Source organism: Chrysemys picta, chromosome 3, assembly GCF_011386835.1.
Source record: "Chrysemys picta bellii isolate R12L10 chromosome 3, ASM1138683v2, whole genome shotgun sequence".
NCBI lineage: Eukaryota > Metazoa > Chordata > Testudines > Emydidae > Chrysemys > Chrysemys picta.
The window spans coordinates 110,556,751-110,573,660 of record NC_088793.1 but is presented as its reverse complement, the minus strand read 5'-3'; the positions used below and the strand labels follow the sequence as shown (position 1 = coordinate 110,573,660).

General features: G+C 42.8%; 1 protein-coding gene across 2 annotated transcripts in view; it reads left to right on the top strand.

Moving 5' to 3' along the window:
* LOC112060820 (alpha-tectorin-like) overlaps positions 1-16,910 on the top strand; it is a 40,096-nt gene that overhangs the window by 14,270 nt on the left and 8,916 nt on the right. For both annotated transcript variants that reach the window (XM_024112790.3, XM_042848217.2), the window contains 5 exons: positions 8,722-8,810; positions 10,883-10,987; positions 12,049-12,209; positions 14,606-14,741; positions 16,348-16,442. In XM_024112790.3, the coding sequence (XP_023968558.1) occupies positions 8,722-8,810; positions 10,883-10,987; positions 12,049-12,209; positions 14,606-14,741; positions 16,348-16,442 (586 nt within the window). The remainder of the gene's footprint in view (positions 1-8,721; positions 8,811-10,882; positions 10,988-12,048; positions 12,210-14,605; positions 14,742-16,347; positions 16,443-16,910) is intronic.

Below are 16,910 nucleotides of genomic sequence, written 5' to 3'. Positions count from 1 at the left end.
ACACCTCTTCCCATCCATAGTCTAACATGTTTGGGCATCAGACTCAAAATACAAACAGTTGTCATTCCTGATTGCAGTCACACATATGTCTGTGTTCTCTGTGGGACGCCTTGCTGGCTGCTTGAATCTCCAAGCAAGTCTTGGCACCTCAGCCTCCAACCCATCAGTAAAGCTTTCCTCCTCCTCTCACAAGTATAGTGAAAAGTACAACATACAATTATAAGGTTGGAACATTTTTGTTGCTGCTTCCAAACTATTCCAAAATCTGCACCATCTGCCTTTCAAACAGCTCAATATATACTCCACTGCCATTCTGCAGCTACTCAGCCGAAAGTTAAAATGTTCCTTCCATCTGTCCAAGCAGCCTGTGTGTGGCTTCATTAGCCAGGGCATCATAAGCCGGGTCTCCCAGAATAACCTGATCAACCACTGTGCTCCAGAGGGGCAAACAGTCCTTTCTCCATATCTCTAAATAGAACTGAGTTCAGAAAGATTCTCGCATTATGAGCCCTCCTTGATCTCACTGCATTTGTCTGTAAACCTCTCACAGTGGTCAATAAGTCCTTGGAGCACCATGGAGAACTATCCCTTTCTGTAGGTAAATTCAGCATCCTAGTGCGGCGGCAGGGGATAGGGGTGGCAAATGATAGGCACATGGGTTACATCAATTGGCTCAGTACAGTTTGGGCCCCGCATGCATGCAAAAGCCATCAATAATCTGAGCATTACCCAGCTTCATGACCTGGTTAGACAGCATCTAATCAATGCATAGCAGCCTGCATCAGAATGGCCCCAACAGTTGATCTCCCCAGCCTGAATTGTCAGCTACAGCTTGGTAACATTCTGGGGTGGCCAGCTTCCAGATGGCAATGGTGACCTGTTTCTCTATGGGTATGGGGCCCCACATGTTGTACGTTGTTGCTGAAACTCCAAGGTCAGTTCTGCACAGATCTCAATAAAAGTACCCGTCTCCATCCTGAAGTTCTCTCACCTCTGCAGGTCATCCCAGGTCTGCAGAATGATCCTTTCCCACTAATCCACACTGGTTTTCCAGGCCCAGCAATGATGCTGAATGCTGTGTAGGTGATCCAGGAACACTATCAGAATCTTGTTCCAACAGCTCCATATCATCCTGTCCTCTCTCCTCATCTTGCTGTCACCATCACCACAGAGTGTCCTCCTGCTGCCCTAGGAGCAGCTGCTCTAGAACATTGTCCTGCTCCTTTATCATCTGCTCAGTAGTGTGAGGGGTAAAGTCCAGTGCAGAATTCATCTGGCTCTGAGGGCTGTAATACAGTCCAAGCAGCCTGTGCCTACTTGCACTTATCACCATAGCGGTGTGAAGAATTGCTGGGTCCATGCTGGAGGACAGCAATTTTAAAATAGTCCGAGGTTGCCTGGAAAAACTATCCCAGTGAATCAAAGGCCCATGGAATGCCCCCCGAAAATGCTATGCCCTTGGTTTGCAGCAAACCATGACTCTATTTTCGTACAATAGGAATTGAAAAAGAAAGAGGCTGCAAAGAAGGGGGGAATGCTCAGGAATTACACTGCTAGGCATGAGCAGGCTCTAGCGAAGAGTCCTGGAAGTTAGGACTGAAACTCCAGCCAGGTAGGGGCTGGGAGTAGTCTGCTGAAGCAGGGAAGGCCTGGGAGGTGGAAGAGAAACCTTTGTTTATTTTTGGATAGCCTGGAAATTTTTATTTTGAATGTCTGTTAATTTAATAAAGAAGGAACAGGAATGGATAAAAGTGTTGAACAGTCCAAGAGCAGAAACTTAGGCAGGCTGTTTGTAGCATGACCGAAGGACATGAGGGGGCGAACTGGAGGTGCCCAGCTCAGTAACAGGCATTTTGAGACTTAGCTCAGAGTACTTTCAGGTCAGCGGCGGCTCCAGGCACCAGCGCTCCAAGCGCGTGCCTGGGGCGGCAAGCCACGGGGGGGCGGCCTGCCGGTCTCTGCGAGGGCAGCAGTGAGGGAGCCTTCGGCGGTACGCTTGTGGGAGGTCTGCTGGTCCCGCAGATTCAGCGGCAATTCGGTGATGGGTACGCTGAAGCCGCGGGACCGGCGGACTTCCCGCAGGCATGCCACCGAATCCACGGGAACAGGGACCTCCCGCAGGCATGCCGCCGAAGGCAGCCTGCCTGCCGTGCTTGGGGCGGCAAAAAAACTAGAGCCGCTCCTGTTTCAGGTCCTCAGAAGCTGCTACAAAAGTGAGAAGTATTAGAACATGCACAAGTTTCTTTTACAAGATGATTGCTGTGGGCTCAGGACATCCCATCTCCCAGTGTTCCCCTGTGAAATCATAGATCACAGCAAGGGAGAGACACACCATTTTCTTTGATCCTTTAATGAAGCAGGAGTCAAGTTTTGATAATTCTGTTTTCACATTTATTTTCTAATTCCCCCTTAACTTTAGCTGAGATTTCAATGGGTATTGGGCACCTAACGCCCATGGGCTCCTTTGAAAATCCCAGCCTTCCATTTTGCTAAACCATGGACATATATGGTTTGATACCTTGGTTCCTGCAAGCAGTCTTAGGCCTCAGTCCAAAAGGAACACTAACTGAGATGCTAAGAAATGGAGACTAAAGGAGACGGTTTATTGGAAAGGGTGAGGAAAGGAAAACTGCTTCTTGGATCTCCTTATCCTCTCCCCCCGCCTGCTTCAGCTTGTTGGAAATAGGAGCTATTCTAAATTAGATATGCTCTCTGGTAGCAACTATATACAGAAATTAGACCCCTCATAAATATCAGCTGCCTGTGGAAAGTACCCACAGCTAATGAGTCATTCCAGAATGTAAATTAAAAACCAATAACCACGGTGACATTTTGGAAGACAATTAGCACAAAAGGTTGCTCATGAGCAGCTTCAACTGAAGCAAGAACTGCTCATAAAACTTGAAGGACTCGCTGTCTGCAATATGGAAAAAATATTTGTAGCTTATTGTGCCAGCCTTAACTGGCAGACAGAATGAAATGTTTGTACTGAGGTGGAATAAACTAGCTGCAGCTGACATGAATTGGTAGTTTGTACAAGAGGAGTGACTCAACTGCAAGCATGCTAAATGAGAGCTGAGAGTGTCTTTATAGCACCGCTACAAGCTTAGCAAATAATCCTCCCTGTATCCTTTCAAACAGACAGGTAAGAAAGGCTGGGACAGACAATTGCAAGGGCCACATCCTAAATACAATGTTTTCCTCACCATATCTAGTGCAAATGAGAGCGTGTGCTTACTGAGGTGACTGCTACCTGGGTATCCAGCAGCAGCCTTGAGTCTATGTTGTACATCTGATTCACAAGTACACAAAACTTCAGTGAAGGAGGATGATAGTGAAAATTCTATTTTTTTTTCTATTGCTTGCTCTAGCCCTAGCAAAGTTATCTCTGTCTTACCTGAAACAGCCTGAGGCAGCTAGTCCTCATCCAAGCCACAGTCTCCAGTAGCATTAGGTCAACTGTTCCACTTCACCAGCAGGACTGACCATAATGAGGATACACAGCGGGGGATCATCTGCATGCTATAGACACCATAACCAGTATTTCCATACTAACCTGCCTAGTGGCTTCATACATACACTGAAGGAGGAGTGAGAGAGTAGATTCCTTCTCTAGCAGAGGAGTTTTCATCCTGAGGATCATGACTTGCCCTGTCCTTCCCATATTGCTAAATAGAAAGGGGATGGGGGAGTGTCCTGGCATGGCAAATGTTGGGAATTATGGCTATAGTGCCCCACATGAGAGAGCCACTGAGATGGATGAATAATTGCCCATAATCATCCTCTGCATACTTCCACAGGAGGAGTTCAAGGCATCCACTCCCACTAAGGACTGCATCTTTGTAAGCAACACCGTGTGATCAACCACATCAAAGGCAACTGGCAAATCTAACTAGGGCATTGTTGGGTCAGACCTTCAGCTGGTGGCACTGACTTACACCAACTCTGGTCAGGCTCATTGTCTTCATCCACAGCCAGGAGCAGCCAATCATCAACAAGTGCTAATACAGCAGTTTCTGTCCCATACCCAAGTCTAAATACAGATTGAGCAGGAGCAAGGGAATATAAAGACATCAAATATTTCCATACTTGCTCTGCAACCACCACCTCAATAATCTTTCCTAAAGACGGGAGAATTAATGCCAGTCTATAGTCAACAAGATTGTTGGTTGATAGTGTCCACCAAACTGAGTCACTATCTCTCCTGCTGGCCTTAGCCAGCCAGGTGGGACATGCATCTAGTTCACAGATAGTGGCCTAAAGTCCTCCATCCATCTCCAAAATCCTAGCAAGTAACACTGGTAGAAACTGACTGAGTGTGTGTTCCCTAACTCCTCTGACCGCATGGACACAGCAAGCTCCATTCTGATTTTTACTCACAAAGTAACTTAAATATTCGTCATTGCGAGAAAAAAGTAAATTCTGGAACCACGCAGAGGCCTCCTGGATTAATCAAGCTCTCTATCACTTGCTGTTTATGACTTCAAATATGCACTAAAAGCGGCAAGAAACCTTTCACTGATTCCCACACAGCGAGGGCGTAAGACTTCATAATCTTTTGTATGTCACAATCAGTTAAACTCAGATCAGGACTTCTACCGCTAGCACTTTAGCTGTCTTCCTTCTTGCATCACCTGGACTACAGTGAGCTGTGAGAGGGAAGAGTGTTTAAGAGCCATTGTATCAATAATCATGGACAAAGATATTCATAATAGCCACTCTACCAGCAGTGCCAAGAAGCCATTAGGTAAGAGTACACTTCCTCAGAGCCTTCTGAAACGGTTCTGGTTCTGGCTAACTCCTTGGGCAGTCCATCAAAATATGTCTCACTCTAATGAGCTAAGACTGCCCCAACCTCAAACCTTATCAGTCTACGATAAGCTTGTCATCGTTACCTCTCCAATCTGCATTCCAAACACTAGATCCAGAGTGTGGCCAACTATATGGGTGAAGACATCAACAACCTGTGAGAACTCTGTGGCCATGGTAGCCATGAACTCAACCCAGAAGAATCACTATCAAAGGTGGACACTGATGTCACCAAGGAGTATCAGTTTTAGTACCTCCAGCATCACCACAATGATGAATCTGAGAAACTCAGAAAGCGCTTTTATGGATTATTTACAATATAAATTGCATCCTGAAATTAGTGCATAAGGACCCAACTCCAAATTTGGAGTCAGTAGCAAAACCCAAGGCCACTCTTCCTCCTCATTTCTCTCTTGGGTCTGAGCCAAGTACCTATTCAGAACCAGCTGGAACAACATTAGTTTTGCAGACTCATCTTAACATGTCTGTTGTACATAAATCAAGGTTCTTATCCCTGGTCAAATCATAGATGATGGTAACTTTTATTGATCACTGGTCTCGCATTAAACAGCATGAACAAACACCTCGGCTCAGTGTAAGCCAGTGCCTAGTTCCTGGGCAAACTCCCATTTAAGTCAACAGGAATTTTTCCTGAGTAAGAACTTCAGGATTTGGTCCATTATTATTATTGTAATATATTATTTAATATATTAGGCAGTGTGTGTGTGTGTGTGTGTGTGTGTGAGAGAGAGAGAGAGGAGGACTTTTGTCCCTGAAAATTAATCCAAGATGAAAATTTCTCAAGCCCACAGAAAATTTACTGTATAATTAAAAAAAAAAGGTTCTGTTAAAGAAAAAGCAAAAATAATAGAAATGTTGTAGTGCGGCAGGTCTTTTGCCATCATGTATGATAGATTTGTTGTATCCCTTTTAGTACCAGAGGGAAAGAAGTTGTGTTGGTTTATTATTTAAATGATCCTTAAGAACTCTGACATGACCTTTGTGGCTTATTGGTCCAGTGATCTGTGAATGAGAGAATTGCTAAATTAAGTCTTAACATGAGAGGTTTTGATAGAGAAATGATGATTTACAACAACCAGAAACCATGGATTAAAGATTCCAAAGTAAGCTTTGACTCACTGGGACATTACTATCTGTTGTATTAATAATTTGCATTCTAAAGATTCTCCAGTATAATACAAAGACTGGCATGAATGCACAACAAAATGTATACTATGTAAGTGTCTCTACAAATGGCAGATTATTTTTCCAAAAGGAATGTATATTACACTAACACTAAAAGCAAAATGTTCCTATCCAATTCAAAGTATGGCTCTCTAAAGCATATTTTATACTGATTCTGTACCTAGAGCAATGCAGAGTATACAAAAGAAATCTGCACGTTGGATAAGAGAATCATAGTGTGGCACAAAGAGAATTTTGTCTTAAAAATAAAACTAATAGATGTTCAACTTGTCTATGCCTTGTACCATATGGCATGCAAAACCACACACATCATGCTGTGTTTCCTGAAGTCCCTGGGCATAACTATGTAAACTGATAACTGAGTTGCAACCATAGTCTTGTTCCTAGAGCTGGTCAGGAATTTCCTGTCAAAATCATTTTCAATGGAAAATTTACTTTCTGCAAAATCAAAACTTTACAAGGGAAAATTTCAATTTTGCTGAAATCTTTCATTTTTCCGTTGGGAAAATGGAAATAAAATTTCATTTTGGGAAGTTTCAACCTTAATTGAATTATTTCAGTTTGTTAAATTTAATCAAAACATTTTGTTTCAAGTCAGTTTGACATTAAATTGTATTTGCCTAAGTTGACACCATGCCTCATGGGAGTTGTAGGTCAGGTGCTTCATGCTCCCATTCTCTCCTGTGGGCCAGGTTCTTTGGCCAGACTACCTCTCTCATTATGTACCACAGTCTCTTGTATGACTGAACTGTGTGGTGCATCATAGAAGTCACAGGTCTACAATGCATCATGGGAGATATAGTCCAGCCAGGAGCCCAGTCCATAGAAAAGAATGAGGGTATGAAGTGCCTGAACTACAAACCCTGGGAGCCACCATGGCACCTTAGGCAAAGGCAGTTTAATGTCATACTTATTCAAAACAAAATGTTTTGCTTAAGGAATGTCAATATTTTGTTTTGACATTTCTGAATGGAAATTTTTCAGAACTTTCTGTTCTTCAAAAAAAAAAAAAAATAATAATAATAATAAATGGAGATATCCTATAACTGGAAGGGACCTTGAAAGGTCATTGAGTCCAGCCCCCTGCCTTCACTAGCAGGACCAAGTACTGATTTTGTCCCAGATCCCCAACTGGCCCCCTCAAGGCTTGAACTCACAACCCTGGGTTTAGCAGGCCAATACTCAAACCACTGAGCTATCTTTCCTCCCACCCCCACCCCCACCCCCACCCCCCTTAATATTTTGATTTTTTGGTCAGGATTTGAATGGCAAAATATCAGAATTTCCGATGGGATGGGATGGAATTCTGATTTTTGCTCAGCTGTGCTTGTTCCCTGATTTTTATTATAGCATTTTTTTGTTCTTTGTATGTATTGTCATTGAAGAAGTTTCAACCATGCAATCTATTACTCAGCTTTAAGCAGTAGGCTTTTTGTTAAATACATATTGGATGCAGAGTCTTGGGTCAGGCTACATAGCTTTACTTCACTTACATAAAATGCCTTCAAGCTTCATGTTCCATCCACCATACTACATTAAGCAATTCACTGTGGAGAAATAGATGGTACCTGTCCATGATATCGACATATGTCTAAAGAAAAGCACTTTGGGAAATAGTTAATCTCCAAGACTAGAAAGCAAACATAAGAGCCACATATCTAAATCATAAGATCTTTCATAAGGATTACACCTGGCCTCTATAAAAGTTTTACCCTGCATCATGCATTGTACAGCAATTCATATGCAATTAGTGGTGTAAATGAACCCAAAATCTTAAAACAAAACTCAGATGCAATTGCCAGGTTTCATTTGACTGTGCATTGAAACCATAAATTGGCCTAGGCTCCGTTGCTCAGGTTTAAAAGCCTTTCAATGAACCTGCTCTGAGGCCATAACTATCTGTGATATTAATACGGACCCCATCACCACAGTATCTGAGTGCCTCACAATCTTTAAATACTTAGCGTTAAAATGCCCTTGTGAGGTAGGGAAGTGCTATTGTCCCCATTTTACAGATTGGGAACTGAGCCGCAGACAGACTGTGACTTGCCAAGGATCACACAGGAAGTTTGTGGTGGGCCAGAGAAATCACTCAGGCTTCATGCCAGCACCCTAACAAATGGCTCCTCCTTTCTCTCTAGGATCCTTTTCTAGTTATTTAGCTGTCACCAACACAAGCCACTAGTGTAGACTAGGAACGTAGCCATTTGTACTGAGGTAGCTGACAAATCCTCAACCCAGATGAAGCTTCAGTGTCAACATACTCCACAGTTTTGGAGGAAAAATCCCACTTCAACGAATGCCAACTGGACAAATAAGCTGGAGTCTTGTCCACTTGCAGAGCTCAGCAAGGCAGCTAGGAGCATTTAGCTACAGGAAAAGGAAGAAATAACATTCCTTACAGAGGCAAAGACATTTCTTATTGTACTTTAAATGCAGGTGGGGGCAACAGTAAAATGAGGATGTAGCTATTAGAAAGTAACTGATATAAAAAAAAATTCCTTGAAGAATTAATTTTTGCCACTCAGAGTACTAAATGCATACAACTTGGTACTCAGATCTGTGCAACATGCCATTCATGTCCAAGGTACTTGTTTCATGCCCATTGCTGTGATATAGAAAAACCAAGGTAGATAATTTGTTTGATCTAATTTAATGGTGAAAGTCCTTGCCCTTTAACATGCAGCAACTTTAATGTTTATACAGAAATCAATGAAACCATCATCTGTACCAAAGACCTGATTGAGGTGGAGATTCCAAGTAAATTCTTTCTAACAAAGAACCCTCCAATCCTAGTAAGTACTCTCATGTGTTAAACAGCTCAGATGCTTTTTTAAAAAAAATACTGTGTTCAAATATGGTAACTTTTTTTTCCGGTATGCAATATGGTTTCCTCTGATCTCAGTGACTATTATTCATACCTGTAGTTCATATCCTCATGATATTTTGCAAGCTCCTGAATTTGGATAGACAACAAATGATGGTCCAAATTCTATCATCATGGCTACTGTTGAGGTCAACACAATCCACCCATGCACCATATGTGACCCTATAAGCTATATAATCTAGCAGTGACCAAGAGGAAACAATGAGCCTTTTTCTCCTTGATTCCTCCTAGTACTTTTCCCCCTTGACTCAATCAGATATTAAGTTGTAATATCCCATGGGTGGACACTATGGTCCAGATAGGCACCTGCTTGGAAGGGACAGTGCAGATTAGACCAAAATTTGTGAAATTGCATTCAAGTATTAAGTCCCTTTAAATACATTTTATTTGACTTAGTTAAGGGGCCTTAATAAAGCATAATAAGCCAGATCCTCAGCAGGTATAGACAGCCCATCTCCAGTGAAGACAAAAGTGGAAAGTTTGTCTGTATGGCTCTTGCCAGAAAGAGCAATTATTTCTCTTTTCAAATTGTGATTCCTGAAATGTCAGGAGGGATTGGCAGGAGTTTCTGACTGTTCCCTCTATCAAGAGAGCATATTTCTTTCTCGGGGTTTCAACTGTTTGCAATCCAGGGGTTTTATTGCTGATTCACTGTGTACTTTGGTGGGGGCATGCCCTACGATCAAATGTCACAAACACTCAGAAACGAGAGCTTGAAATGAACACTTGGCCCTATTGTGTGTCTATCAATATTTTTAACAGAGTGAAGTTCTGCTTTGCATGCAGTTTATGCACAGGGATATGTCATGTAGCTGTTCCGTTAAGCTTTTACATAAACCATCACGTACTTAACATTATGTCCTGTATCGCATGAGAGACATTTCCTTAAGATTCAGGTTACCATTTTAAAGAGTCCCTTTCATCATTATTCAGGCAGAATGCTTGCATTTTTCAGCTACACTAGAGGGGAAATTTGATGGCAGTTAAGATATTTTCAGTTTACTGCATAATTTGCTGAGTTATTACGAGAACTCTGTTCACGTTTGTTGCTTTTTATTGCTTGTTGATGGATTGGTCTACTTGGTGACTGGAATGGGGGAGGTATGAAAAGAAGATATGTATGGTAATGTCTTGCTGTATTCTTTGCTACCATTTTCCTGGAGCTGCTATGAGACCTGTGAGACTTACCCGCCTGCCTTCAGCTGACAACACAAATTGCCATGAAAAGTCAAGCATGCTGGCATTACATTAGAAAGCAGTGTTGGCAGCACAAGCAATAACAAAAAAGGAGCAAAGTTTATATTGGAGTCATCTAAATCAAACTCGCAGTGTTTTGTTATGCCTGCCCTGGACAGGGGTGGAAAATTAAAGAGGAGAAAACACAAGAAACGGATCCTCCACAGCTCTCCAGTACAACATTGTGGGAAACAGCCACAATGCTACTGCCTGACTTCCTGCAGTGCTGTACAGCCCAGAGAGATTGTGGTCATGGCCCTGTGTTGTCAGAACAACGCTGGATGGGGACCCTGGGCCGGCAGAGCAATGCTGAGGGAACACTTGCCCCACCTTTAGGACAGATATAATAACTGCTGCTGCTCAGCTCTCTCTCCCCCAGCACCCTGAAAGCATTACACGGTCACACTGTAACATGCTGAAAGTCATGTGCTCCACGGGTCCTCAGAGCCATAATTTGGCCCATAGTATTTTAGACCCTGATGTTGATCTCACCTACGTTGGTGTGAGAACAGAATCAGGCTCTTTTTTCTAGAGAGTCTGGTCATCTGGTTGTGGGGAGGGGAGGGAGGGTTGTTTTTGTTTTTTTACTCTGAGTAGTTAAGATTAAGTCTCCCCTTTGTTTTACTATTTGATGGTGAAACATTATGTCTTAAAACCCAGAATGTTGTATGGATTAGGTAGTGAGGAAATAAACTGGTGCTAAAAGTGTGATAAACTGTACAAAAAATGATGATTTCATTCCAGATCTCTGATTTACACCTCAATGACCCAGAATGCCATGGCACTGAGACAGGAAGCTTCTACGTATTCAGCATTAAAACCAATTTCACAGACTGTGGGACTAGAATGGTAATATGCACACGATGTTGTTGTTGCGAAGTAGTTGTAATACTTCCTTTGAATAGCATGTTTGTTTCTCTGTGTGCTACAGCTGTGGTAGATTACAACTGCAGAATAACTCAAATGTTTAACTCTGAATCAAAGAATTTGGTATTTTCTCTGTATGTTCCATTGCTGCTACTCAGTCGTAGTTTCTTGTTATTCTCTCAGACATTCAGCAAGACTGATGTTGCCACAAAGAGTTCCTAGAACATTGTAGCACTAACACCAATCATACATGTTGTCTGAATTATTAATATTAGTAATGTGGGCTCACTAGTAAAAATATTACTAAAGCTTAATGTGTTAATGTCTGACAGGGAAGTTATATTTTAACTGTCACTGATCAAAAAGCTCATATTGCCAGAGGTGCATCTGAGCAGGTCTTATTACAGGCAATTGCAAAGATTTGCTGTACATATGCAGTTTAGGTTGGAAAGCCCCAGCAATAATAAAATGCCAAATTCTGCCATGAATCAAATCCCATGCAACCCCTTAGACATCAACAGAATTGTATTAGGAAAATGCATGGGAGCCTCCATGCTCATTAATTTGCCTCTGGGAGCACATGCACTCCCATGCTTACAATCTTGGTTTGCTTCCAGGCATTACAATATCTTCACACACGCCTAGCGCTCCACCTCCATGAACATTCTTTATCATATGTCTATACACAGCTTGCCATGACTCCATCTGCACATTTGTCTTTTACAAGTCTATTACTGGGTCTCCTTGTATGATGACAATCATGTCTCCAAGTCCTGCATATCCATTACCACACACCTACTACCATATCTGAATGCAAAGGCAGGACCATACCTTTAGATTGTAAGGTCTTCTGGGCAGGAGCTATCGAGTGGTATCTGTTTGTACGGTGCCATAAACTTAATTAACTAATAATAATAATTACTTTTAATGGAGTTCCAGAATGTACAGTGATACATGCATCCCTAAGTGTTCAGCATATTATGTAAATTAGGCTTTTTATACAGAAATAGCAATAACTCTCTATATTTTGTATTATCTTTCAGGCTTCTGATGGTGCACACATTGTTTTCATCAACACTATACAAAGCAACTTCTCTGATATAATTACAAGGACCTTTATCAATATCACATTTGCTTGCCGATACCCTGTTAATTACATGGTACAACAGCCTAACGGAGAGAATAAAATCAGTGTTGACATCCGGTAACTCCTTTTGTTTTTGTTTTCTAGCTTGTACTATTAAATTGCCCTGCATAAAGCTCCATTGAGAACAAAGGCAAATTAAGCCAGAAGGTGTACACACTTCTCATTTGTCTAGTTTCACATAGCTTGTTTCATCCAGAAGAACCAGAGCCAATCTTTTGTAGGCTGCATAATATATAGTAATATTGGCTGGGGCACATTTACTGAGAGGAAGGATGCTCTTTTGGCTAGGAGATTGAATGGGACTCAGAGATTTCTGTCCAGTCCCAGGCTCTGTAATGGACTTCCTGGGTGATATAAGGCAAATCACTTAATCTCTCTGTGCCTCAGTTGCCCATCTGTTAAACTAAAATATGGGACTAATAATACTTCCTTTGTCTTGTCTGTTTCACACAGTAAGCTCTTCAGAGCTGGGGCTGTCTTTCTTTACGTCCATACAATGGAGCCTCTGGGTACTACAGTAATACAAATCATTACTAAATTAATTGGGATTTTGGCGATCTAGGCCTCACCGATGGAGGAGCTCTTGAATCATTGCTTCAGTATGCTACTGACATCAAGGTGCACAGCTGATTGCTGCTGGTCACCCATCTGCTCCCAGCCCAGAACTCAGAGAAGAAGAAATGAATTCTGGGGCCACAAGGCACAATGTCAGCCAAGATAGGGGAAGTACCAGCAACAGATGGGAGGCATGACTGAGTCAGCTGGCATGCATAAACACACTCCCAGCTGTCAGGGTAACCCCAGCGTGTAAATGGATCTGGGCCTAGATTAATCACTTCACCCCTAAATACTAGAGATGGAAACTGGACAGGACACTGGGGCTAACAGCCTATTCTTGTGAAAAATGACCATGATAGGACCCCAGTTCAGCAAAGCACTTAAACATATAGCAAATTTTTAACTTGTGTTCAAGTCCCATTGACTTCAGTCGGACTTGAGCTTGTAATGAGTGTTTTGCTGCATTAGAGGCTCGACACTTAGGGCCTCAGTTTTGTGTGTCTTCTGAAAGACAGCAGCAGCATCAGTACAGGGCCCCAGCACCAGCCCAGGTAAAAGAATACTTTTTTTACTAATGTTCTCTTTCAGCCTGTTTTTGGTTATTTTGAAATAACTGATTCTGTTTCCTGAAACAAGAGGACCTCTGAAGGCAAAAGGGAAAAATCCAGAAACACTAGCGTGAAAAAATAGAGGAATCCCTGGAAGAGACACTAAGAATTATTTCTAGCTCAGACACACTTTCACAACTCATATTGGTTTGGCCTTCCTGGCTCATACTATGATAGCCATGGTTTGAGTCTTAGCTAGAGTACTGTGGAATCTACGCACATGGGCCCAGATCCCCAAATCTGACTAACCTGTTTTCAGGGCCTAGATGGTGTTAAAAATTGGGGCAGGGGTGGGTGGTAATAGGTGCCTATAGAAGAAAAAGACCCAAATATCGGGACTGTCCCTATAAAATTGGAACATCTGGTCACCCTATCAGGGCAAGACCATTGGAGTGGGGATGCAAAGGTAGCTTTAAATCACTTCTATACTAACCCGATCCCGGAGACAACCATGGGATGGACCAGATTCTGTCATAAACTGAAGAAGATCAGAGGCTGCTCAAACTTACGCCTGGCTATCAGTGGCCCCAAAGAATCATTGTGACAGTCAGAGATAATTGGGGCTTACCCGCTTTCCTCCAGATACACCCCTTGCACTGAGGAGAAGGATAGTGGCATAGGAACCAGTATAGCAGCTCAGCTCATCTGGGGATTCCCCTGGCTAGGGGAAATCCTTAGTGAGTCAGATCCATCGGCTTTATAGCTGTTTTGCATCACTGGAAAGTAGAGCTGTATGGCAGAAAGCAAATTCCATTTTGTGAAGGATTTTGTGTCTTCATTCTAATTAGGAAGGAAATCCATAAATTCTTCAAAATTCTCAGTGAAAGAAAATTCTGAAAAAAAATCATTTCATTTGGTTTTCATTTTGCCATTATTTTTATTTGCCATTATAATACAATACAAAATGAAATGAAAAGTCATTTCCAAATGGAAAATTGAAATGTTTCATTCTGAAAATCTCAAAATGGAATGTTGCAACATTGTCAAATGCATTCTCTGATGGAAAATGGCTCCGTCAAAGATTTTCCAACCAGCACTACTGTCATGATGTTAAGCAGCCAAAGGGTGTGGGACAGGGTCTGCCCCATGGTGAGTCAAGCCATTGAGTGTAGGTAATCTAACTGGTTACGCCTGATCACCAGGCGCCTTGCTGCTTCTCTGTAGTGCAGGCTTTATTAAACACTTCAACCATGGCAGTTAAAAATGTTTTAGCTTTACTTTTGTATACACTCATGATAATGTGTATGCCACTTTAATTGCTTGATTGATCTGAACTGTTGTTTACAGAACCATTACACTGAACACAGAAGATGGGAATTTTTCTGTCTCAATGATGCTGTACAAGGACCCAAATTTTGAGGATATGTGGACTACCGTTCCCTTTCTAACCCTAGAGGATAACATCTTTGTCAAAGTCAATATGGTACCTAATACACTTGATTCCTTGATTAAATCCTTTCAGGTGAAAGTACAGTGCCTAGAACAGGGGTCGGCAACGTTTGGCACGCGGCTCGCCAGGGTAAGCACCCTAGCGGGCCAGTCCAGTTTATTTACATGCTGACGTGGCAGGTTCGGTCGATCACGGCCCCCACTGGCCGCGGTTCGCCGTCCCGGGCCAATGGGGGCGGCGGGAAGCCGCGACCAGCACATCCCTCACCTGCGCCGCTTCTCGCCGCCCCCATTGGCCCGGGACGGCGAACCGCGGCCAGTGGGGGCCGTGATCGGCCGAACCTGCCGCGTCAGCAGGTAAATAAACTGGCCCGGCCCGCTAGGGTGCTTACCCTGGCGAGCCGCGTGCCGAACGTTGCCGACCCCTGGCCTAGAAAGTGAAGGCAAGCATCTGTACAACCATTGGTCTTCACAGTGAGTATAACAGAGACCTTCTGATATTTAACCAAACATGGGAGAGAAGGTACGGAAAACAGAAAAGGAAACATTTCAGTCATTAGGCATTTTTATGATAATTTATTTTGATCCTTTAAAACAGATAATAAAATAAAGGGGTAGCAAGAAAAAAATTTTCTGGCTGGGATAGATTTGGACAGTGTGGTTGGACAGAGGCCTATGGAACTAGGGAGCAAGGCTGCCCGCTGGGGCCAGGGAACTGGTCTCTTCAGCAGCGCTAGGAACCAGCAGGCAGAAGGGACGGGGGTGAGAGTCAACAAAGAGCTCTTCCACTCAACTTAGCTCCTCCGCTCCTTCAACAACCTCTGAGCCCCTTGCCATATCCACCCCCATCCATACCCCTCACCATCCATGCTCCCTGCTTACAACTACATCCCCCCCTTTATGTATAATGCCCCCATAATCTATCCCCACCCTTTTGTGACTGTAAAGCATACAGAGGCCCAGTTTGACCAAGGGTCTATCAGACCTTCGTCAACAGTGAATCATGGGCACAAGTTCACCAGAGGAAATAATCTGCCAGAAGAAAGGACTGGAGCTGGTAGCATTGTTCAGCTGCAAAGCTCCCACTCACCTTGTCCCCTCCCACCATGTCCCAGCCCTTACAGGCAGGGGATCATGGAGATGGGGATGCTTGCAGCTTGGGATGTCTCAAGGAGGAGTGACAAGTTTCACTCTGGAGATAGCTCCTTCTGGAGAACTTCATTTGGGAGGGGAGTTCTCATTCTGGTGGACCTGAGAAGGCCTGTTAAACTGGAGAATCTGCGGGGATGGATTAAGACATTCTAGTGTGTCCTTCTATGTCTCCCACTTTTCTTCTACTCACCTTCCCCCCCCCCACACACACAAACACACATAATTTCCTTGGCCGCCATCATAGTTCAGTGAAGTTTGAAAGTCGATGTGGAAATGCTTCAAGTGGATGCAAGGGGGTGTCAACAACACAACCATCTGTTGGAGAGTTTGAATCATGACATAGCGTAACCAATTTGATCTAACTATTGGTTTCATCCTTAACGTATTTTGAACTTGTCACAAGCACCTAAGAGATGGTGAGAATATTATATGTTGAAGATCGAAATCTACATTCTTATCAGATTCATTTTTTTTCTGTCCTCTGGCAGGTCCCAGGTCATTTAATAATCCAACTTGAAAACTGCTGGTCTACACCAACGAAGGATCCTTCACATGCTGTTCAATATTCCTTTATAGAAGATAGGTTTGTATCCCAGCATACATAGTAGATACATCATTCTAAAAATACATTAGCTGGACCCAGTGTATAATGTGATTATGCAGACCTGTAAATTGTTACATAATTTTAAATTCCCATGCAATTATATTCCAGAATCTAAGATTTCGTTTAAAAACAAAAACAAAACACAATCTTACCAGTCTGGGTGGGCCCCAAAATGTCACACTATACCATACAGTTGGGAAGGAAAAACGTTTCAAGTGTGAGGTAATGTAAACCAATAATGTGAGATCTGCCTTGAGTCTGCACACAGCTTGTAACGTAAGTAGCATAAACTTCTGTAATTCATCTCTGTGGGGTGGTGACAGTGAAGATTCAGAACAGTTTAAATACCTTAGCTTTTTGACTGGTGATAGTTTTAGCAGAAATAGCAAAATAATGTGTTTATTTTCCATTGTTGGGTGGAATGGCAGATACTGGGATAAGGTGCAG